Source organism: Caretta caretta, chromosome 8, assembly GCF_965140235.1.
Source record: "Caretta caretta isolate rCarCar2 chromosome 8, rCarCar1.hap1, whole genome shotgun sequence".
Taxonomy (NCBI): Eukaryota; Metazoa; Chordata; order Testudines; family Cheloniidae; genus Caretta; species Caretta caretta.
Window position 1 is genome coordinate 69449119 of NC_134213.1, and position 25649 is coordinate 69474767.

Sequence of the window (25649 nt, forward strand, 5' to 3'; positions counted from 1 at the left end):
TGAAGGGAAAAGGAATAATTTATTAGAGACTTAACAAGCCGACTAATATACATTTTTCATATATCTGTCTGATAGGCTACAATGTGTTTAAAAGCATTTGGAACCTTTAAGAATGAAGAGAATTAAGTCTTGTTTTAAAAACATTTGAAATGCTACTACGCACTGTTCAATAGTCCTGTTGATCACATTGCTTCTTCCCATGGCTTGGTAACATTTGAAAGAGATGGAACACAAAAGGAACCTGGAACATTATAAAGGCATGTTAAAAGTATAAATGACTGGAAAAATTACTGTGTTCAGTTGTCAGAAGCTTAACTGGAAAGTTGAAAGATCGTAAGATACAGAAAATTAGTGAATCATGTCTGAGCCAGCTAAATTTGGCTTACTACACACAGCATGTATTAGTTTATATTACATTTAAAAAAAGTAAGGTTAATCTCAGAATGCTGTAATACAAAACCCCCAAGAAAATTATAGATTAGTTGCCACAAAACACTACCAGAAAGTGGGAAACAAAGGTAGCAATGAATAAAGTTTAGTTTCAGTCTTCATTACTTCATTATGAGACATTGCTAGATTTTCTGTTCTCTATTCTAAAAAAAGGAAAGTGTTATAAGAGAAACTAAGTACAGGTTGCGTCCCATAAACTGGGACACAAACTGTCATTAAATGACTGTATTACTTAAAAAGACAACGTCAAGGATTGTTTTCTGCTTATAACCACCCCATCAAAACTGAAACATTCTAACACAGTGTGGTGTTGCTATTTTTTAAAAAGGAATATCTAGGGCCAGCTCCTCAGCTGATATAAGTCAGCATAGCTCCACTGAAGTCAATGGAACAAGGCCAATTTACATCAATTCAGGATCTGGGCCATAAAATAAAGAATTTATGAATTCAGAGAAGGAACAGGGAGGAAAGGTCACATTTTGAGACTAGAAACGTTCATGGTGTCGCTTTAAGTAAATAAGTGACCTGATTCACTAACTTTCTCCCTGAAAAAGTCCCCTTTATAATTTTTTAAGTATCTTACTTATTTTAACAGAGATTTACAAAATTGTAAAAAAAGAGTAAATTCCTCCCCGCACCTACACTAAAAGAGAACTTTGAGGTATTTGAGTGCTATGGAAAACATTGCACAAAAAAGGATACAACAAGAAAGGATACACTCTGCATGACAGTATTACTGCAGTATTTACGCAGGAATGTTTCTAAAGAAGAACAGCAGAATGTGGTTTAATTTTACTTGATTCTCAGTATTGCATTTACAAAACTTTTTTACTACCTATTACAAGATTGTTCAATAAAATATAGCTGTTTTGATCCCTTATCTGCAAATTAGTGAGAGCTCCACTCCCATAAGCAAGTGAGGCTCTTTACAAATCGAGGAACTATTAGGAAAATGTCAGCATTTACTGTCCCATTCATTCAGTGGTCTGCATTTTACATAAGGTTCTGTTTTTCCATCAGCTTTTTTTTCTTTTTTAAATCATGCTTCCATCCAATGCAGTCTTTTAGGCTACCTCTCTCACGGGAGCCAGTAACCTTTGCAACATTAGCTTCTTCCATGCTCTCTCATATAGCTGGAATTTTATTTATATCAGAACTGTGCACCCAACTGTTCATGAAAACATTAGTTAGTGATGGGAAAGGGAAATTCCAGTCAATGAAAAGTCAAAACTGTATATTTTTCATCTTCTGGGAAGGCACGTGCATTACAGTATCTTCATAAAGCAGAAAGTAGTAATACTTGAATAACTACTGTCCAATAAATTTAGCTATTTTCACAGTTTAATAAAATCTGACACTAATAAAGTGCCATATAAAGTGACACTTAAATAGTATGGGTGTATCAATTTACATTTGCTGTGTATACAATTCACATTTTACAGTATTTTTATTTTACTTGATTTACAAAATGTACTTATAAACCTGAATCTCCAGATTTCATATCATAGAAACCACTATTTTGCATCAAAAGCTAGTGTACCTCAAGTCATATTGGCTCTTGGCAACGACAGAAGAAAATATATTCAAATAAAATTAGGGTTCATGTTTGTTATTCTTTAGCAAAAGCAAAACAATTCAAAGTTAATGAAACTCAGCCCTCCACTGTGCCACTTTGCCCGAGTTCTGTAGTGGCCAATTGTACACACAACAGTGTTATGTATTCCATGATACTTCGATACAAAAGGCTGGGTTTAAATGCAGGTTTTGATTTTAACTCAGTTTATTAGACTTTTAATTTGCTAACTGCAAATCTAATCCTTTTACATTGTAAATAAAGCTCAAGCAAGTATGACAGCTGACTCCAAAGTACTAACTCTGAATTGACTGTTAAAAACATGATTAGCGACCAAACCAAGGTCTAGTCTTTTCTGTTTATATAGTCTGAATGCCAATTGAAACTTGTTAGTGTAGTCAGAAACTGGATTAGTGACTTTTTTTTTTTTTTTACACAAGGAATAAATTGGGAAGACTAGAATTCAATTATAGTACATTTTTTTTTTCAGTGTTTAAAATTAATGATTGCCAACATCCATTCAAAGAATATCTTTTTTGTTTTTTTCTGCACTTGTCACACTACATAAAATAACCTTAAAACAATGGAATAATTCAATAAAGAAACAATAGGGAACAGATCTCAAAACAAAGCTTATTTGTGCCTTTATCCCTTTTAGAATAATTTAACCAAGTTTAATTTCTTTGTTTCTTTTCAACCCATGTAAGAAAATACCTGTGAACAGCATTTGTTTTTAATTTGATAAAATCAAACAGCTAACTTTGCCAAATGGAACCAAAGCTTATACAAAAGTAGACTACACACCATCCCAATATTGCACAAGCCAGAAGTTTCAGAGGGTGTCTTATCAACAATTCAAAAACATTAGAAATACCGTTGAAGGCAATATATAGGTTAAATAGCATGGCCTCCAGCGGACACAAGACATCTACAATAAAATGTCTATTTTAATAAATACTTCATTAGTGACAGCAGTGCTGAGCATCTCAAAACAATTTTAAGAAAATGTGCTGTTATTTTTCCATCAGAAACAGCAACATTGAAGCTAATTTCATTTCAACTAACAATTATCAATAGACAACAAATTTAAACTTAAGAACTTTCTGGAGATATTTTCTCAGATACACTCAAATTAAGACCTCATCTACACTAGGAAATAGGAACATCTTTTCAAACTAACATGATGCTAAATATGCTTTTGTTGGCAGTGTGGACAGAGATCCTAGGGATAACCAGAATCAGCAAACATTTTTAATCACAACTGTCCATGTCCATAGAAAGGGCAAATCTTGTTTAACATCACATTAGCTAAAACATTTTCTAACACCATGCTATTTCCTAGACAAACAAGGCTTAAAAGAGACCTGCAATGATGCACAGATCCCACCTATTAAACATAGGGTCACCAAAGCAAAGACTCCTTGGGAGATGCCAGCAAGGAAACTAGAGTACTATTTATGGGGTTATAGCAATGAAGCGGTAATTGCTTCTGGGGCATATACCCTGCTGGAGTATGATCCTGAGCTGTTAGACTGGCAGCATCCTACTCTCTCCTATGTACCACAATCCCTTAAATTTAACTGCAGGGTCAATGGCCAAGTTTCTTCAAAACTCCCACCCATCCCACCCCCACTTTTCTTTGTTGGTTTGAGGACTGAATGTCAACACACATCAGCACTACAACTTGAGGACTGGGATATAGGCTCTGATTCTAAAAGGGAGAAGTGAAATGTTAACATAAGTCAAAACTGACAGCCTCCTTGCATACTGGCTTCCTGATAGATTTCCTTTGTGGAATTCTCCCCCACCCCCACTATGTGCTCAAATAATTGACTTTTTTTTTTTTTTAATCAGTCTGAACGTTCTCTTTCCTTTCTCACTAAATCTACTTACCTTTAGATTTGTTCTATCTTTTTCTTTTCTCTTCTTTGGAATCCTGTTTTGGTCTAGCAGATCGTGCAAATTGCTAAGGTTTTGTTAAGGACTACAAGTCCAAAGTATAAGTGATAATTGTTAGCAGGAAGCCAGAATCAATGAGCAGAGAAATACTAATTCACTAGAAGGTAAATAAAACTTATATGTATGTACTCAATCCAACTTTACCTCTTATTCGTCACATGAAGCTACACTTACTGTTTCTTCAAATCAAATGGAACTACTTCACCACCACAACACTTATCTGCAGTTAAAAAGTGGATTATTTGCTGTGTGATCCATGATTTAATTGGCATATATTAACTAAAAAAAACTCACCTCTGAATTTAAACTTGTTACATCACTTTTTTTTTTAACCTGAATATAAACTTTGGAAAGGAACAGCTTGTTGATTTGTAAAGAGTTTGAGAGTGAGTCAGAATCTTCCACATAATGCCCCTTATTCTGCAAACAAACACTTACACACTTGCATAACTTTAGTCAGTGGGGCTACTTATGTGAGTGAGGTAGCACATGCATAAGTGCTTGCAGGACAAAGACATAAGTGGTGATTTTATTTTAAATCTTAAAGTTATTCATACACATGTACTCTGTCTCAGAATGAAAGTCTAACCTGTAAAGTTTTAAATTATCACTGAAGCAAATGTGAATTACATGTAATTTTAATAAGAAATATCTATTCTTTTCTATAGTTATTTATGAAATACATTGAGTTTGTAAGATAGGAAGCAAGAATCTCAGTAACTGACCTAAATTTAAAAGGCACTAAAATGAAAATGTTCAGAAAAGGATACAACCACCATGGGCTTTTCAAACAAAACATATCCATTTACTTCTTTTAAGGCTTTGGTAGCAGATTTTTCATTAGGGAGGCCAATAAAAGCCTGTCCTTTCATGCGACCTTCTTTCATCAAACGTATATCAAACCTAGAAATAAAATTGGGAAAGGGATGAAAGGTTTACCTCCTCACCACAATTTACAATCGGCATAAAACATCACATGCAGAAAGTTGAGGAGCAAATGGAAGTGGCAGCGATGCCTACATTCTGGTACAGACAGGGTTATGTCATGAGACACTGATAAGTTTGTCTGGAAAAATATACTAGCAATTTGTCAAAAATCACCATTAGAAGGCAGGACAGCAAGTTGCTGTACTACTACAACAAATACCGCATATACAACCAAACATTTAACAGATGAACAAGCATCTAGGACTTCAATCATTACAATGCTGTACACTTTGGCCAATCCAGCGATACCAGAAACTGGAATTCGGGTCTGTGTTCTAAAAGGCACAGTACAGGGTCCTTAGACCCAGATGTACCACTCCACTCAGTAGGTGGAAGTTGTGTGCATACTGAGTATAATATAAATGTTGCAGTAAAAAAAAAAACCTACCCAGTCCTTCCCCACTGTTATGCGGTAGGTGTAAAAAAATATTCTGTTAATAGGTACACCACTTCCAGATAAAATACTTAAGCTGGGCATTTTGTACTGAACTGTAACTTAAAAAAACACAAAACACACATTTCCACCACTTGCTAACTGCAAACAAAAAATTTCTACTCTCCCCTAACAATTAAAATTTTCAGGCCAAAATGATTTTCTCCGCCCAAAATTAGAAGCAGACAAAGGGGGCTCAAAATGACTGCAACTTCAACTGTAGTTTTCACTATTGCTGTAAAAGTTAGTGCACAGTTTAATTTTACCAAGAATTGAAATAACTTACATAATCCGTTCAGTTTCTGATTGAAAGTCAACATATCTTCCAAAAATAAACTTGAGATCCTGAAATTAAAATGGGTGTGTAAGGAAAGACAGCAAACAAAGAAAAACAGAAAGACATTTTCATAAATCCTTCCTCACCTTTTCTTGAACTTGTTTTGACAAATTCTTCACATAAATCCTGCAGTTTGGATCACCTGGCTCATAGTTTTTGAAAATGGAAAGTTTTTCCATTTCTTGACCAAGACAGACAGATGGGGAAAAATAATCAATATGCATGTTATATGATTTAATAAATCTTCATCTCACAGCTTTTTAAAACCTCATTTAAAAAAAAATTATACATTGTAACAAAACCAAATATCTTACAACATAAATAGTAAATTATAGACTATGTAACAGTAATGTAACTTAATATTTTAAACAAAATATCAATATTTTTAAATTATTGATTTGTACATAATAGTTAAAATAGAATCTAATCTAAAGAAAATACCTCCTCTAGAAAGTCTGCCTTTTTCCAGTTCCCTTCTAGAAACAAATTCTGATGGTATTTCATCATCATCATCTTCATCATCTTCTTCTGTGTCGTCTTTATCATTAGAGCTGGGAGCTGGGAAGATCTTTCCAAATCCTGCATTAGTTATTTCTTCTGCAGTTGCATAAAGGTCTGAAAGTTGAATACAATATTGTACTCAATGTTTGTAAGAGCTGATTCACATTCCAAAAGAAGGGGGAAAGGGATGGACTGCAAGCCAGAAAATCCTGAAGTTTTAGAGGGGTTAAGTTCTGAATATAAGTCAAGATAGAAAGGAATTTTAGTACATACATAATGATTATTTGTCTTTTGCAGATGCACGAAGAACAATGTGTCCTAATTCCTACTTTGACAGAAGATGTCTGCTTCATATAATGCTCCAGCATTTACTTTAGTGGAGAAAACACCTTTCAGCAAGACCCATTCTTCCCTCTTATTATTATTACGCTGTTTTATAAGGTTTTTTAAATTGTCATTTTATATTCCATAAGAATATCTACAGGAACTTCATAATATTGGGTAATAAAGCTTTAAGAAATCTTTATGCCCCAGTACTATAAAGACAGTGGGGGAATATGAGCAAAGTGCACATTGGGGCATTACAGAAACTGACAACTACAGGAAGGCTGCTCTCTTCAAAGATCTGAAAAAGAAGCTGAAGCACACACCAAGTGTCTTGAAATGCCTCTTTACCCCATGTGAAGTCTTCAACATAATTTGTAAGATTGTTAAAAAAATTAAAACATAATTTGCTTCAAAAAGACAAGCATACTAAAACATCTTGTGTTGATGAGGCAATCTTAGAGCCTTAAAATCCCACCCCCATCCTGCATTCTGAACTGAAACTGAACAGAGAGTCTTGTAAAAGACAGAATTCCTGAAAAAAGTGAGATTTAAGGCAGCAGGTTTAGTGACTGAATGACATGCTACACTATGGTGAGCAGAGTGGCATTGCTATGGCACTGTAGCTATGCCACCATAATGCCATAGCATAGATGCAGCCACGCTGATGGAAGAGGTTTTTCCATCGCTGTAGGAACACCGTGTCCCCTAGAGATGGTAGTTTAAACGAAGTGTTAGGTCAGCACAGCTCTTCATCTCTGAGCATTGTAGCTATGTTGACCCAAAATTTAAGTGTAGACCAGGCCTTAGGGTTGAATTCCTTAAAAGAAAACTCACATTAAATAAATACAAAAATAAACCAGCACTATTTACATAGCCGTCTTTCTGCAAGTCACAGAACATAAAAATATTCAACTCACATGTTATGTTGTCATCTTGCCTGTTCTTTGCATCTTTAAATATTTCAAATTATTTAACAGAAGAATTTAAGGATAAGCATTCTTACCATTGTTTTGGTCTCTCTTTAAGCTTTTCTGAAGAATGTCCGGAATGTCTGCAGAAATTTGGAACTTAATTTTTTTATGACCTACAGATTGTGGCTGCTCAAACACATCCGAAGGTGATAGTGTAGGGTGCAGATTACTGTTTAAAACAACAATATGTCAATTTCACTTGAAGTTTAAATGGTCAATGGAACAGGCATGGTCAAACAAAATATATGCATCTTTTCCAACTATATTTCATGCTGTTTACCGTTAGCACAGTAGTCTTCTGTTTCCAAAGCAACTTTAAACTTTACACAACTTTTTGTGGGTTACATGTAGTTCATCAGTGGTAAGACATGTTTAGTTGCCAAACAGCAAAAACAAAGACCAGAGATAACCTTACACTACAAGTAGACTCGCTTACAAAAGAAAATTGTCTTAAGAGAAATATTAAATGGAATAATATGAGGCACCACCAAATGCACTTTCTTAAAGACTGAATGCCAAGAAAAATAAATTAGGCTTATTTTGTGTCTCTATATAAAGGAGGATTGAAAAAATATTTTTTTAAAAAAAGCTTAGCTTCAATCTTAGGCTCAAAACTAGATGAATGCTTCTAACCATGAAAGGAGTGAAGTTCTGGAACAGTCTTCCAAAGAGAGAAGCAGGGGGAGGGGGGTGGAAACCTAAATTGTAGCATAAGTTTACAGAGGGGATGCTATGATAAAGTTGCCAACAATGACATATAGCCCATCCATGACTACTGGAAATGGGACTCTAGAGGGTGAGGCTCTGAGTTATTACAGAGAATTCTTTCCCAGGTGTCCAGCTGTTGGGTGTCACCACATCCTCAGGGTTTAACAGATCACCATATTTGGGGTCGGGAAGCAATTTTTCCCCAAGTCAAATTGGCAGATACCCAGGGGGAAGAGAGGGGAGCTTGCTTTCCTCCGCAGCATTGGATGCACTAGCTGATTTGATCTAGAGTAAATGGTGGATTCTCTGTAACTCAAAGTCTTGATATCAAGATTTGAGGACTTCAGTAACTCAGTCAGAGATTATGGGCCTTTTACAGGAGTTGATGGGTGAGGTTCTGTGGCCTGCAATGTGCAGGAGATCAGACTACATGATAATGGTGGTCCCTTCTAACCTTAAAGCCTATGAACCTTTCGTATTAGAAAACAGGTCCTCTCTTGGCTGGAAGACTCTCTCATGAGTGGAGAACAAATGATATAATGACATAATGACTAAGAATGAAAGTTAAGCAAATGATTAGAGAAGCAGACTGTATAAAATTGTTATTTGGCTTCAATGACTAGTTAACATTTTGGGTAAAAGACATCTTTGTTAAATATTCAGCACCAATATCCTTTCAATTAGAGTGCATGAGCGCATGTTAATCGTGCTCTCAGATTCCACAAGGACCCTTCAGCAATACTACGGAAGAGCAGACTTGACACCCCTGATATTTCCAGGGCTATTTCTAAACCAGGATTTAAAGGTGCGATGTCAGATCATGTTAGCTAATTCACTTTAACTAACGACATGTACAATTCTAGTAAAGAAAGGGCAAGCTGTACTTTAGCAATCTGTCAAGTTAAAGCTTAGGCTCTCCCCTAGGCATTAATTGCACTATTTTGGCACATACTAAAGTACAACTTGCCTTATCTGACATAGACCAATTTAGTTGATACTGTTTAAGTAGAAAAAAATATTTTAAACCACAATAACCCCTGCAATCCACCCTCCAAAACATCCAGGCTTTTATCTCAAAGAAGCAGAAAAGGGCACAGCACAATTTTTGAAAAAATATTTTGCAACTCATCTTTAACGATCAATTTCTTAAATCACCAGGACAAAAATAAGTCTAGAATAGTTTTTCCTCAAACAAGCCAAGAAAATTAAGTGATTTTTTTCTTTCCTTCACAGTTTTCTATTAGAGCTCTGCAAAAGCAGAACTGTCATATTATTTAAACAAGTCACAAAGCAAAAATATTAACAAGTGTCCTCTGCTATTCTACCTCAGTATAAAAATGTGCCATTTAGTTTTCTTCACGTGTGCACGGCAAAGTGAATACACTTGTATAAATACATTTTTAAAACAGTTGATTGTCAGGAGATCAAAATATTACTTCTGTTTCTTAGGGACACAGTGGAATAAAACTGGAGATGCCAAAGCATTTAAACAAAATTATTATTTTCTGTATTTTCATATTTCTACTAGAGATGGCCTAAGCCTATTCAGATCCATGTTCCAGCCTTTAGCCAGAATGGGTAGAGGAGCAACCTGGGGTTCTGTTCAGGTCTATTTCAAACTTGATAGAAAACAAATTGATAGAAAAACAGATATGGTAGGGGCCAGAACAATAGTCTCAATAAAGGGTCCACATCTGTGGAACTGGCTTGAGATCAGGCAAAGCTCAAGTCTTGGAGATTTCAGAGCATGATACAAGTGTCATCTGTTCAGGGAAGTTTTAGTAACAACTGGAAGGGATCACCTACAACACTTCATCTTGCAGTAAGACCCTCTGTATTAAAGGTTCTGAGGTAGAAAAATAAAAAATCCTGAGCAAGGCACTTTTTTGTGATTACTCCTTACACTCAAAACACGATGAGCACTGCAGAAATACAAATAATAATACAATACCTGTGGGGAGCAGATGTGGGAGCATTCAGCAAGTCTTTTATTTTTTGCTTTTTTCTCACACTACGCTGCTTTGTGGACATTGGTCTTTTAGGCTGAATAGTGGCTAATTCCATCAATTTAGTCATTCTAAATTGGAAACACAATAAAGACATCCAAAACAGTTTAGTTTTTAATCTAGAGATGCCATTTTAGAAATGTAGCTTCTTATTTCTGACCAGAACTTCTGAAACTCAAATGTGTTGAACTGTTCTATTAGATCCCACAAAACATTTGTGATATACTAGCAGAATGCAGCCACACATTACTTATTATACAGTAAATAATATTACTGTAGAACATCTAGATTGATGAGAACGTGGATTATTAAAATTAGAGTAGTACTCAGACATGAGGAAAGAGTGTATAAAAACTGCCTAAATCGTTCACCAAAGTAAAAAAAAGGTAAACTTACAAGAAACAGAAGTTTCATTACTATATTATGACTCATAAAAGGAAATCTTTACTCAAATATGTTTAAAGTATTTGTTCTAGTTAAGTTTAGTTAAATTCTTCAATCTTTCAAGGAATTTTAGATACTTTTAAATTGGAGGCAACAGATTAGCAATGGGAAATATTTTTAAAGACTGCCCTAAAGGCCTAATCCCACATAATACATGGCATAATGCATATAATACACAATCAATGTCTGGCCTTGTAAGTCAGGCAAGCCCTTGACACCGGCTTCAATGCAGGATAATAGTGGGGTGGAGGGCTAGAGAAAGTCAGCTTTCCACAAATATCATAAAATAAAAGAGCCAATCCAAAATCAAAAGCAAGTGGCACAGCTACTTCATGAGAGGAGAACACATGCAAATGAGCTTTGCACCTCCTACATCATATTCAGCATAGAGCTCTGTTAATTCCCCCACATATGGGGGGGAATTAACAGAGCTCAGCATGCAGATGGGTAGAAAGCTGACATCAATTTCAGAGCATAGATGAGATTTTCTGTCTTTCCCCTAACAGATAAGAGATCTACCCTATTCAATAGACATTTTGGAAGAGGTGGGAGAGTACAAGTGTACAGAAACTAGTCATGTTAATTTTTGAGCCACATGGCCACGTTCATCCTTGCCCTGACTGACTTTCAGAGGAGTATTGTCAGCCTTAGGGAGAATATTAAGAACTGCAGCTTCTTTAAAATTTATGTCTGGAAAGGCCACCTACATATTAGAATAGCTGGGGCTATTCAGTCACAAAATTGGAGCTTCTGTGGGCCAGGAGGCACAGAGGCTGATTTTGGCTGGATTGAGACCTACAAGAACAGCATTCCCCCCCGCCCCCAAGCATGATTAGTTACTGATTATAATTACAAACCTCTCCTTTTCTTCCTCATCAGCACTTTCATATTCAGATTCTTCTCTGCTAGATTCCTGATCTTCCTCTTCTTCAGGCAAAGGAGGCTCCTCTGGAGGCAGTGGTGGGATAGGTGGCGGCGGCACAGGCGCTGATAAATATTCTTCATACTAATCAATGAAAGACATAAAATCGAAGTCTTTAAACACTCATTTTGGAAAAAAATGTATGTTTTAATTTCTTCTGCATAAATAAGAAGCCTCAAATGTGATAAACTGGCAGATGACAAAGGAAGCTTTTCAAAACAAGATGTTTATTGAGATCTATCTACCCACTCTTGACAAATTCAGTTTCATGAGGATTTTACATCAAACAATTCAAACTCAAAAATAGTAACAAAATAGTGCTGAGCAGCTTCTACTGAGAACTGAGAGACTGAGTCTTTTGAACTGTTACTAATCTTTACCTGATCATAACATTCCTAGTATTTGATCCTGTCCTATAAGATGCAAAGGATAGTTTCAAAAATATCAGGGAAAATTCATTGGTCTGCTAAATTTACTGTGCATCATGTAACCTCCTGAAGAAACTACCCTCCCAATCCCTGAAAAAGCAGAAGGTGCTGGTGTGCCAGGGCAAGTTGTGGGATGTACTGGACCTGAGCTTCCTTATGCCTGATCCTGCCAATGGCATAATTTACAGTAAGCCCTCCGCAGCTCCAAAATCTGCTGGAGACAGGGTGCTAGCTCCCTGTATCCAGACATAGTGGAGAACTGGGGCCACAGATTCAGGTCCTTCCTCCCTTTTTCCCTTCATAACACCCCCATTAAATCCTAGAGCCAAAGTGAGTGATTATGCGGTTTTCACATCAGCAGTCAGAATCTCATAAGAACTCTCTACGAATGCATAGATCAAAGAACATTTCATGCAATAGACTAACCATGCGATATTCAATTGATTTTCACGTTTCCTATAACTGTTACAAGATATTGTTTGCACTACCATAATCTCCATTTTAATGCCCTCCATTATTTTTGAAATATTCTGAAGATATTACCAAAAGGTCACAACACACTGGTTTTCATCTCATACTGTTGGAAAATTCAATTTTCCTTGCAACAGAAAATAGACATACACCTGTTTGGAGCCCATGCCAACACATCCAACAGGTGCACAAGTGTCTAATCAAAAGCAAAAACCGATGAACCTCCTAGGACAAGGCACACATATTAAACGTAATATACAAAGTTTCTTACCATGGGTGGTCGAGCAGTAACTGGTCCAAACGGTGGGGGTAGATTCATTTTATTCATAAGGTGCAGCACCTGAAATAAAAATTAAGTAACAATTCTCTTTATAAACAAACTAGTTCTTTGGTACAGTACTTTCTAACTCTTTAATATGACTTTTTAGTATTCTACTCAATTGTACATCATACAGGTAAAAATATACAGACTTTTACAACAGCCGTGTTTGTTAAATGTGGAAATGTTATCAGTACAGTACTCAGAGTTACAAACACTTTGGTAATGGAGGTTGTTCGTAACTCTGAACAAAACTTTATGGTTGTTCTTTCAAACGTTTACAACTGAACATTGACTTCATACAGCTTTGAAACTTTACTATGTAGAAGAAAAAAGATACTTTCCCTTTTTTTTAGTATTTTACATCTAACACCGTACTGTACTGTATTTACTTTTTTTTTTTTTGGTCTCTGCATCTGTCTGATTCTGTACTTCCGGATCCAAATGAAGCGTGTGATTGACTGGTCAGTTCGTAACTCTGGTGTTTGTAACTCTGAGGTTCTAGCATATAAGCTATTTGCAATCTTCAATTTCCACTCCACTACGAGGGTGTCTTTTTGCAATTATTTTCAAATAGAAGTATACGTTAAAACGCAGTACAACGATAATAAGAACAGTTACTCTTATTGTTATTTTTGTTTTAAGTACTTAACACTTATATTGTAATCCATCAGCATTGGTACTGTAAATTAGCTAAGTACCCTGGGTGAGATCCCTACTTGTGTATACTGGTGTAGCTCCCCTGAAGTCAGAACTATGCCAATTTACACCAGCTGAAGAGCTAACCTCATATGAAGCTTACCTTATGAAGTTAACATTCCACTATGAAGAAATAAAGACTAAAATTAAAATGTAGCTAATGAGTTAGCAATGGAGGCCAGACACCTGACAGTGGCTAAGTACAATTAACACAAAGGGTTTGCTCTGAGCCAGTTTACAGGATTGGGTACCAGAGTCAAAAACAGTACAAAGAAATTATCCAGTGGTGTCTTCAATGCTAGTGAAATTACATCCACTTCTTGCCAACTAAATCTTCTCTATATTTATCTCAACTTATTTAATAGTAAAATGTTAACTCATAGCACTGGAAAATCAAGTCTTAATTATCCACAGGAACTAAAGTAACAGCAGTATTCTATAGGATAATAGCTACTATAGTATGTGTTACTTTAAAAAAAAAAAAAGGAAAATATTGGTGTTTGACTTGTATTCCTTTACTTTTCCCCTTCTTCACTTACCTGTACATAAAATTTAGGCACACTTGCTAAGGCATTTGCTATATTTGCTAGGATTGTACTTGAAGGCGGTGGATATAGATATTTGAGGCAAGAGTTTATAGGAAAGGTTAGCCTGGGAAAAAATAAAAATTGGAGAAAATTTTAAAAACAATAAACCAGGAGCAACATCAAATAATCTTACATTTCTTGAACCCTACAGGTAAAATTAAAGAAATATTTAACTTCCGAAATACCTCTTAAAATACATCCTCAGAGCCACCTATGGTTAATAGAATACAGCACTCCATAAAATGCAGACATCTCAGCCAAAAAGAGTATAGCACAAAACTCAACCTTGAATTTCAGAACTTATCTCCTGTCCAGAGTTATCATACTTAATGATACAATACAAAAAACAAATAAAACCCACTGGAAGGGATATTAAGCCTCATGTTTCAGGGCTTAAGCTGATCTCTGACTACTAGGATGAGACCTAACAAAAGGAGGGAAATAGATTACTCCATCATCTGTCTCCTGCAGGGTTCTTAACACCTTCCTCTGAATCATCTGATGCTGGCCACTATTTGAAACAGGATAGTTTCAGAGTTTCAGAGATAGAGTCAGATCCAGTATAGCAATTCCTGTACGTTAAAATATGCTAACCACAACAAACTCTAGACAACTTTGACTTTTCTTTCCTCAGTTTGTAACAATTACAGTGCCTGCCCCCCCCCCCCACCAATAAGCTGTGTGTGGTTACACATCCATATTAAATCTCCAACTCCACTAACCCATATGCACATATTTACATTATTAAAACATTAAGTAAGTATTTAGAGGATAGGAGGCTAATTCAGTAACTATACTATGCCAAGAATATAATAGTTAAGCAGCCAAAGAATCAGTACTTACCCATGGCTGGGAGCAATTCCATTCTCTATTTTAGGACAGCTTGGCTCTTTCCGTTCTCTCTCTTCTTCCACTGGTTCTTCTGGCCTGAAAAATAGATTAGTATTAATTAAAGTTGGGCAAAACTCCATGAAATACGTAATACACAATGCCCAGAAGAAGAGTTTCTCTTGTAACATTCATAATTTATTTCAGAATACAATGGGTTAGTCTACTGGCCTTTACAACTTTTGTAGACAATGCTAGTACTGTAATTATAGCACCTAGACCTTTAAGACTTGTCCTGAGCTCTTAAAAAAAACAAATAAATTCAGAGTTAAATGCAATGTCATATTACCTAGTGCTTGGAGGTTTGTACAATACCAAAGTATAACATTATGATTTGAGAAATATTTCAGCTTTATTTCAATTTCTCTTCTTTTGTGTGTACAAGTCAAATGTTTATTTTATTCTGTGGTTGATTTTAATTATATGTAAACACAAATTTGACAGACAAAAGCTTTTTATATTTTGTATAATGTAAGTAATCAGGCAACCAGGTAGTCAGATCTATTCTGATTTAAAAATTCAAAATTATATCTTGTGACCTGAAATCAAAAATTTAGAATTTTTAAGTCTTCCATTCTTTTACTTGATCCCCTTATGTGTCTTTGGAAATGAAGTATTATATGAAAGATTATAAAATGAGACCCAAACTATCACACTCCTTGTTTATATACCTACAGATTTAGAATGAATGGGGCTATTTTGAAGAATAATCACACATTTTTGTATTGTATTGAAAATTTTAAAAGTAAGTTGATATGAATAAATCACTAAGGTCCAAGCCTGCAAGGAGCTCCATGAAAGGAAACTGTGCACTTGCGCAGGAGTTCCTCACAGGACTGAGGCTAGTACAGTCAGATTCACAGTGGAAAAGGGCTTGGAAAACCTCCCCACACTGCTATGTGCTCTGTTACAGACCCACAGGGAATTGTAGCCCATGAGCTATGAGAAGTGAAAGATATTCCATCCCTAACATATGGGTCTTGTGTGGGAACAGTGGATAGCACATGTGGAGATCACTGAAGGACTGGAGACTTACTCTGCAAGTGGAAACCAGTGGGACTACACATCAATTAGGGCAGTGGTTCCTAAACTTTTTCCTCAGTCGCCAACAACCTATGGGAGCGCTGGGTGAGGTGGAGAAGGGGCCCAGCTTTCCACTCCTGAGTGGTACTGTGACCTTATATGCCACGTCACAATGCCCAAAGCAGGAAGCTGGCCCATCCCCAGGAGCCACCACTGTGGGGTGAGTGCAGGGCAGGCTCACTCTCCAACCATCCCTCTCCTTCATGGATTGCCCTCTGCACCAGACCTGTGACCCATCTACAATCTTTCCATGAGCAACTGGTGAGTCAAGACCAACCATTTGGGAAATGCTGGATTAGGGTACTATTCTATATAATGGTGGCACAACTGGACCTGAAGTCAGTAATGTGGGCAGGATTTGGGCCCTCAGTCTAGAGATCTATTATTGTTCTTACTGTAGAAACTGAATTCAAATATGTTAATGTTTTTAAATGGACATGTTTTATTTTTTGACTGAAAATAAATGACAATTAAGATATTGTGAACACATTTTAAAAATGTTTTTTCTTATTGTTATGGTCAAAGTTATAAAAAACTCTAAACACGGAAACAAGCTATTATGCACATACATACCTTTTATTTTTCTCTGAGAGTGAAGGTTGGCTAAGAACATGAACATTGTCTTGCTCCCTTGCAAATTCAACAACTAAAGTGTGGCCTAAAAGTCTCAGCTGATGTAGTCTTGACAGTGCCTTAAAATAACCACAATAGCAAAAAAGAATATGAAGACTCAGTTAAGTTAATAAATATAAATATTTAAATACATTCCAATAAAAATAATATTTTCATCATTTTTCAAGGCTCATTTTTTCTTCCTAACATACTGCCCCTTGCCATTTTATTATATAACCTGATTTTCACCTAAACTTCTACTATATACAATAGAACAGGCAGAATCCTACCATAACACTTGCCAACCTGGGTGGAAGTTGGTTTTGGAAAAGGAAAGACATTAACTTGTATTAATTTTCTGAAGTGCTAAGTCAAGGCTGTCAACAGTCAAAGATTTAGTGATTACATGTTTTATTTTTAGCTTACAAAGATCAAGCCTCTTTGGTTATAGCAAGTTATTTTTGAAAAATGTTGATATTGTATAGGAAAAATGACTCCTGTATCAATATTAGTAACACACTCAGATATCCTTCAAATTAGAAAGCAAAATTTAATTATTAAACCAAAATCTATTCAGCTAATCTGTTGCTCTCCATGTAGAACTTAAATATTCTATATTTATTAATAGAACAATGATTAAAAATAGACTGGTAGAATACCTGGAAAAATCATGATATGATAGGGTCTAACCAGTACAGTTTCTGCAAAGGTAAATCAGCTCTCACCAATTATTAGAAGTCTTTGAATATGTCAACAAAGCAATGAATGAAACAAAACCAGTTGACATAGTGTATGTAAACTTTCAAGAGGCCTTACAGTGTATGTATGTCTACACTGCAACACAAGCCCATGCTTGAGGCCAGGCTCAGGCCTAACCCGCTTTGCGTCTACACTGAAATTGCACTAACCCAGGACCTAAGTTCCGTCTAAGCTGTGCGGCCGAGCAGGGGCCCAGGGCTGCGGCGGGGAGAGATGCCCTAGACTTGCGGCAGCGGGGTAGAGGAGCCCCTCTCTTGGCCCAGGTCCGACGGAGCTGCTAGGGAGAAGAGCCCCTCCCTTGGCCCAGCCCAGCCGAAACTGCTCCGGTGGGGAGAGGCACCCCTTCCCCAGCCCTGAGCTGCTGCAGCGAGAGAGGATTGGGGGGGGAGAGTCCTTTCTCCCCACCGCAGCCTTGGGGCAGCCTGCACTCCAAACCTCTCATCCCTGGCCCCACCCCAGAGCCTGTACCCCCTGCATCCCAACCCTCTGCCCCAGCCCTGAGGCCCCCTGCACTCCGAACCCCTCATTTCTGGCACCACCCCAGAGCCTGCAGCCCCAGCCAGAGCCCTCACCCCCCACTGCATGCCAACCCTCTGCCCCAGACCTGAGCCCCCTCCCACTCCCAACCCTTTGGCCCCACCCCCACCACATGAATGTTATGTGTCACACATCACCTCCATATTGGTGCACATAACAAAATTCATTCTGCACATGGATGTAAAAAATTAGAGGGAACACTGCCCAGGGCTCAGACCCAGGGTCCCAGGACACCACCGGGGTGGAGGGTCTGAGCTCGACTTAAGGAGAGACCCAGGGCCCAAGCCCTATTGCTTTGCAGCGCAGATACAGCCCCAGTGACTTGGGTCCCAGGAGTCAGATGAAAGTATCCCAAAATTCCATGGGACAACTTCCTTAGTCCTTTCTATCCCAACCGTCTACAATCCACTCTATTAAAAATGGAAGCCACCCACCCTTTGCAAATGGCAGCAGATCAGATCAGCATTCACCCATTTTCTTCTGATCACTGATCTGCAGGCACACTATCAGAGAACCTTCTCGGTTTGCAATGGAGCGCAATCCAATCAAACCTTTTGCACAGCGAGCTGGTTGCGTGCAGGGCAGGCAGTAAAGTTTTCCCACAGTGCATCATGGTTAGAGCGCTAGAGCAGCCATATTTTGTGGGGGAGAAGGGACACTAGGGACTCTGGGATATGGTTACTTTGACTCGGGTCTGTGCCCTGCACTGTGGATGCCAGAGTCCTAGGTTTGAACCTGGGTTATAAAAGTCTTAACCTAGGGTTAAAATACAATGTAGACACTCAAGAACAGTGCACCCAACACAGCTTAGTGGACTCAAGTCCCACTAATCCTGGCTTTAAGTTGCAGTGTAGACGTAGGCTGAGAAATTTCTTCCCAAGAGGCTACTAAAGAATCTAAATAGTCATGTGGTGAGAGGGAAAGTATTGTCATGGATCAAAAACTGTCCAGGGAAGACCGAGGAACTTTTAACCAAGCTAGTCAACACAATAGCAGAAGTTGAATATTAATAATTGTAAACTACTCACTCACCTTATAGGATTCTAACCATATCAACTCAGGAAAATACGGAGGCCTCTACATACTCTATTGTATTGTACTGGTTGTAGATAGCATGGTTCAAATCTCATTGCATACAAAACAATGCTCTAGAACCAAGATTCCTGAACTGTGAATTTATGAAGCTCTGGCAAGTCAGCGAGCCTGTATTCTGGTGAGCAACTAGAGTTGATAACTAACATTTTTGTCACATTTGTGGCATGATAATAAAGAACAGCAGAGCCACTTGAAGCCAAGTCACTATTCAAATGACACATTCAACACCACTTTCTTGAAAATTATAGTATGCAGCGTGGCCTAAAACTGGATTCAGAAGAGCTGGATTCTATCTCTAGCTCTTCCACTGGTCAGCTGGGTGACACTGACCAAATCACTTCACCCGTCTGTGCCTCAGTTTTCCCAACTGTAAAATGGACATAATGAATATTACCTCCTTTTCGGTGGAATATAAGATCTGCCAACAAGAAGTGCTATATAACATTATTATTACCTCTCTACCTTGTTTACAAGGTGCCTATCAACATGGCAACATCCCCGCTCTTATCAAAATAGGACAAAGATTTTTTCAGGGTGCAGTCCCGAATGTGCACACTTCACCACCTGTGAAGTCCTTTAGCAGATGTTCTAGCAAACGTTCAGTTGTAGTTGCACACACACTTTTATGTTTGCTATAACCAAACCTGTAATATAACAGTGTTTGTTTTAGTCTGAATAGCATGCATATACTTGAAAGAAGTTTTACTCTACTTTATTTTGGCATTTGTTTTGCATCTTTTTCCCAAACTCCCAATTTTGGGAGATCCAGGAAATGTTAAAAGTTAGCTGGAAACCATTTGCTAAAATATTTAATGAAGAGCCCAATACAAACCTTTCCAGCTGAATTTTCATTGGGGAAAGTAGCAAAAGCTGTATGTTTCTGGAAAACAAACAATTATTTGTCTGTTATAGTTTTTTTTAGATCAGAGTATGAGAGATCTCAGACATATAAACAAACTTTTGGACCACAGTTTTTTCCCAAAGATTTAGCACTAGAAATTACATTTAAATTAGATTTTAAATTATAAATGAAAATTTCAAAGTTAATGAATTATTTGCAGGTTTCAAGGTTTCTGGTTTTTAGTCTACTAAATGTATGTTTAGGACAAGAGATGGATGACCAGGGAGTACATGGCTCACAAAAAGGAACAAGAGGGAGGAAAACAGTCAGCTCTGTGTCCATGAAGGCAATGGAGCTCTGCAAAGAGGTAAAGGGTTGTGGGGAAGAAGTGAAGATTTGCCAATGTAAAATTAAAGCATGCTTAGTTTGTGGCCAAGCAGATATTGGGGATGTTTATCAAGCCCTGATTTTCACATGAGTATATCATCTCTAAGTCATCATAATTGTATATTAGACATATTTTATGATATAGGCTTTTCTAGTGAATAAAATCCAAGTCAACAGTGCTAAGTGGTGGAACATCTTCATCAAAGTAATTCTTACGAACACTACTTTCCTGTTACAAAGGCAACATCACACCTAATGCTATGTTCTGAAATTTGGAAGATTTTCTGCTTATTTTGAGCATAGATGATTTACCTCTTTTTCCTAAGTACAAGCCACTTGTTCCAAAGTACTGCCTCAGATTTCAAATCTGAAACAAACTATCATTTAATTAATAGTTTAGACTTCAGCCTAAAGTTGTATTAGTTGGCATAATTTTATATGTATATACTGGAACCAAATTTTACTATAGTTTATTTTGGCATTTGTTTTCCATCTTTTTACAAAGATCCTGCGAACACTAAAAACACATACTTAACTTTATTTTCCAAAGTAGCTCCAGTAGTTGAATTTTAGACTGAGGTTTAAACATTATAGTCTGTTATAGTGAAAAAGCATTAAGGATCTAACAGAAGATAATAAAGAAAATTTACATTTCAAGATGACAGACCAAGTATATAATAGGGCATTTACTACATCCAGGATTGAGCCCCTCTATTGTGGAACTGTCCAACATAAATTAAGCGCACTAGTTCAGGCTTTTAAATCATCTTGCAGTTTTTTAAAAACAATTTGGCTTTGTCACCTCTAACCAACAGTCCACACATCTTGGATGTCTGGGAGATCTGAAGCATCCACTTGCACCATTATAATAGGATTTTGTAGTGATAAAAATTAAGTTAGTGTTTGAAATACCTTTATTTAATATAAAGGCCATTCTCAGATTTCTGGTTCAATGGGGTTTGACAACTTTTAACCCCAAACTGGAATCTCTGTTTTTACTCCTATAACCCTGAAGGCTAACCCCACTATACATCAATAAAAACTGAAGTTGTGTGGTTATTTTCAGAATGCTTTCATAATAATATTGGGCATGGGAATCATATTGCATAATTTTGGTGTATTATTTAGGGTTGAATCAAATCTTCTGTCATCCATTTATCATTGTCACAACAAAAGCTCGATCCTGAAATAAGCTCTATGTGGACAGACCCCTGCAACTATCTGGAGGCCCACTGAAATCAACTAAGCTCTGTGAGAGAGCCAGTCGGGAATTTTTCAACATGTTTTGAAGTTTTATGGGAACGTAACAGTTTCAACAAAACTTTAGTTGGGTCCAGGATGGAGAGGTGGGAGGATGCCCGAGAATAACCTGGCGAAAGTGGCGATTAGGGAGGGTGCTCCGCTGCACTGTGGGAGACGCCGGTTCAAACCCCTGCTCTACCAAGGGAGCTGTTGCTCGCGGTCCAAATTACATATGCAGGGACTGGTACCTGGGTCGCCAGCCCCAGCGCCGCCGAACCCCATACAGATCTAATTCTGCAGCAAACAGTTGCCAATAGCCGGGAGGTTCCGCCTCAAACATAGTTATTACGGAGCGGCGCCGAGGCGGCCGGACAAGAACAAACGCGTCTCTGGCTCCAAGAAAGGGGAAGGAGGGGCCAGTTCCCCCCGCGGGTCAGGCACCCCGCCCCGGCTCCCTTGCGGGGGTGGGGATGCCGAGGCTCTTGTCCTCTCCCCGGACCGGAGACGGCCCTTCCCCACCCCCTCGGGGGCCGAGGCTTCAGGGGAACGACGAGAGAGGTGGAGCCTCCTCCCGCAAGTGGCGCCGTCCGAGCGCTGGAGGAGGGGGAGGGGCTGGGGGTAACCTCACAACCTGCCCCGCCCGTATCAGACGCTACAGGGCCACCCTCCCTCGGGAACCCCGCCGGACGCGACCCCCCCCCCCCTCCCGCCGCCAGGCCGCTCCCGCTCCCTACCAGCCGCCCCTGGTCGGACAGGACCCGCACGGACGCGGCCCCGAAGTGCCTCAGCAGATCCTCCTTCTCCGCGGCCGTCAGGTCTGCAGGCAGGTGCCGCACCAGCAGCGTCCGGCTCCGCCGCCGCCGCCGCCCCACGGACGGGGGCCCTCCCCCTGCCGCCGCCTTGTCCTCCTCAGAGCCGCCAGGGGCCGCCATGCCGCGGGGCGGGGGGGTGTGAGATCCAGGGTCGGAAAGGCCGTGCCAGCCCGGCCGCGACACCCGGCAACGGCAGCTACAACCCTCGCGAGAACGCCGGGGGTGAGGGGCGGGGAGTACAAACCTCCCGAGAGTCTCTGCGCTTCCGGGTTGTTCCGGCGCGCGCCCAGGCTGCTCTCGCTCGGCTGACGAGGGGGCGGTCCCTTGGGAGGCGGGCACGGAGCGGAGCCTGGGCGGGGCTGCAGGGGTTCAGGGGCTTCGCTTCCGTGTTCCCCAGCCTGGCGAATCGCGGCTGTGGCTGGCTCGCTGACTCCCCCTGCGGGCGCGGTGCCGCGCTGCGCAGTACACGTGGGTCCGAAGTCACTTCGCTTTCAGAACGCGTCCACATGGAGCTGTTCTGGGGCAGCTTTGCTCCGCACAGTTATCAGTTGCCCTGTGTAGACACGCCCTCCGCGCCGCCTGCTGGCTGCTTGGCGCTGAAGAATTAGGTCAGCCTGGCTGTGTTGCGCAGACTGTGAAGAATGTTGAACCCTGTCCCTAGCTGAGTCTCCTACTTAGGCTAACCGAACTCCTGAGGTTCTCCCCACGGGACACAAGTGATCCAAGATGGATTCCAACCGGGGGAATCATCAGTGTGCACCACGCACATCAGTGTCTGCATGTGTGCAAAGCAGACATTAGTACCAACCAGGTATTGCCTGCAAAAGCAAACATAGTTGAAGAGTACATATGTAGCAGCGTGCGTTTCCGCACACACCTTGGGCACATCAGGCATAGAGGTGGAAATAATCCCAAAAAAAGTTATCATGGAAGGAATGATGGCAGGTCATTTTTGTAGGGACGACAGGTGCAGGTATGGGTAGATGGTATGTCACAAATCACTGGGAGGTCAGCTGCTGAATTTGCAATGCTGGTGGTGGCTCCAGAAGGCTTCAGAAAATTCTGCTATGTTAGTGTCTGTGTTCAAACATGGATAAATGACCTTTACTTACTTACTTTTTCTCACCATGGCAATAGCATTACAGCATTTTCAGAGGCAGCCAGAACTTTGAAGATAATCGAGGCCTAGGAAATAAATCCAGTGCATGGCCTGTAGCAATATTAAGTCTGGAGTATTCCCACTTTCAAAGTCTCTTGGAAATACAGGTCCGGCATCCAGCTGCTGTGAGTGGAAGGGAGGGAGGTGTTACAAAGGCACATTTGTGATGGTTTTATGTCTGCATCCTACTTCAGCATCCTGTTTATGTTGGCCTGAATTTTAGTTTGTTCCTAGCTCATGGTGCAGGAAAACTTTTCATTTAGGAGAAACTTGAATTGGTCTATCAGGTTTCTAGGCAGAGCAGACTTCCCAAATTCATCCCATGTAGCTCATTAATTCCAGTCACTAATCTGCTCCTCAGTCACCAGACAACAAAACAGTTCCATGACACCAATGGATGATTTTCTCCCAGAAGCCTAGAACAACTGTTCTCTCTTCCACTTAGGGATCTCAAGCAAGTTCACATCTTCCAGTGCTACCACATACTAAAAAAATGTTAAGACCGTCATCACTTGTACTGGTCTGCTGTCCCACACCTTTCCCCTTCTAATTGCACTTGCCATTGTCCTGATGAGGAAGAACCCAGAGACTGGGCAGAGTCGTGCAGAGATGGTGAATGCATACTAAGGAGATAAAAGTTAAAGGGGAGAAAGTTTACATTATTTTTACCTTGGATATAAAAGTAATGTACTGATTATTTGCTTCCCAGGATGTTTACTCTGAGGCAGTTGGACTGCCAGTGTTCATTTTTACTGTTTACTTTATGGCAGCTGAGTTTCCAGCATTGTTCACTTTGAATAATTTGCTTTTCAATCCCTTGCTGTGTGAATACTTTGACACCAACAGAGAAGGAGCAGAACTTCCAAACACACATTTTAATGAAGAATCAGCTTGACAGTACACATGTGAGATAATGTCATATAGAAACACAGACAGTGCAGTAATATTGTAACATTGTATTCAAATAATTTCACTTTCCTCTTCTTTCATTTCTCCCTTCAACCTAGGGATAGTAAAGGTCACTCGTTCCACTCTATGTGTCCCACTCCTCCCTCTCCCTCCCCTCGCATTCTGTGATGCCCATATTAACAATGTACAGAAGGGGATCAGATTAACATTAACCTAGCAAAACACGTCTGTGATTTCAGCTATAAATATTTCCTCCCATTTCAGTCATTGCCGTGCCAACCCATGACTTTACCTGGAGCCTTCCAGGCCCCTTATTATAGTTCTTCTAACTTAATCAATCCAGTTTGTACCAGTCTATTTGTCTCCAACTTTTGCTGACTTTTAGAAACAATTTTATTTCAACAGATTGGAGTTGGACTTCTGTTACTTTGGACAACTTAGAATTAATGAGATGAGGCTGCCACCCCTTGTTGGACATTTTTCATCGGGGGATGCTAAATGGGAGCGGAGTTGGGGGGGCACATGGACTGGTGTGAGTTTTACTGTCCTGGCTTCCACCCTACCATTTCCTGAATCCTGAGATCCACCAGTTTTCCAATTCCAAACATTTCCTAAATTAAACTAAGTTTCAAAACTTTGTCTGCTTCAGACATGGGAGGCTTGATAAACTTCATAGTTGCAGACCAGTACAGATTTTGACAGCACCTAGCTGGCTGTGATTGTGTGTGTCACTTTCAAAGTTCTTTACTTAAGAAGCATCTATTTCTAAAAAGTTTGTTTTTCTGAGATGCTGGAGAGGAGAGAACAGAGTTTAAAAGTTAAATAGGTCACTCAACTCAGCAGTTATGAATGAAATGGATAGAACAAATCAAATGAAATGTGGTATTGTATCAAACTATGCCTCACAAGCTGCAAAGGCCCAAAGGTGTGATAGATCCAAAATAAAGGAAGCCAAAAGTTATTTATGAAGGAAACTTGAAGTTGTGGAATTCCTTCCTTGAGTGTAAATGCTGTTTCTCTAACCAGAATTTTCATGACTTTCTGTTTTAAAGAATTTAACAAGAAGTGAGAAGCCACAATATTTGTGTGGAATATAGGTAACTTTGAGACTAAAGTGAAGTGAAAGTGAAAACACTTGAAAGCCACTCATGTAGATGCACATTTTTTTCTCTTGTCTTTGGTGGGCTAGGAACCAGTCAAATA

At 39.2% G+C, this 25649-nt stretch overlaps 1 protein-coding gene across 2 annotated transcripts; it reads right to left on the bottom strand.

The window, feature by feature from the left end:
* Positions 1–22632, bottom strand: RNPC3 (RNA binding region (RNP1, RRM) containing 3). 2 transcript variants are annotated; one of them, XM_048860287.2, is made up of 15 exons: positions 22301–22632; positions 19929–19976; positions 16667–16785; positions 14966–15049; positions 14075–14186; positions 12789–12857; positions 11554–11702; positions 10198–10323; positions 7571–7707; positions 6181–6354; positions 5826–5920; positions 5689–5747; positions 4753–4885; positions 3917–3989; positions 1–1211 (listed from the first exon to the last, which is right to left on the bottom strand). In XM_048860287.2, the coding sequence occupies exons 1-14, from the start codon at positions 22496–22498 to the stop codon at positions 3930–3932; spliced, it is 1563 nt and encodes a 520-aa protein (XP_048716244.2). In that variant the 5' UTR covers positions 22499–22632; the 3' UTR covers positions 1–1211; positions 3917–3929. The 2 variants fall into 2 exon arrangements, with proteins under 2 accessions (XP_048716244.2, XP_048716245.2); XM_048860288.2 differs by having other exon boundaries at positions 1–241; positions 22301–22631.
* Between the last annotated feature and the right edge of the window lie 3017 nt (positions 22633–25649).

Coding starts and splice junctions, on each gene's coding strand:
- RNPC3 (XM_048860287.2), bottom strand. CDS start 22,498: ATGGCGGCCCCTGGCGGCTCTGAGGAGGACAAGGCGGCGGCAGGGGGA. Junction 16,786..19,928: donor ATGAAAATTCAGCTGGAAAG/GTTTGTATTGGG, acceptor GGTTATTTTAAG/GCACTGTCAAGACTACATCA. Junction 6,355..7,570: donor AAAGAGAGACCAAAACAATG/GTAAGAATGCTT, acceptor TTCAACTTTCAG/ACCTTTATGCAACTGCAGAA.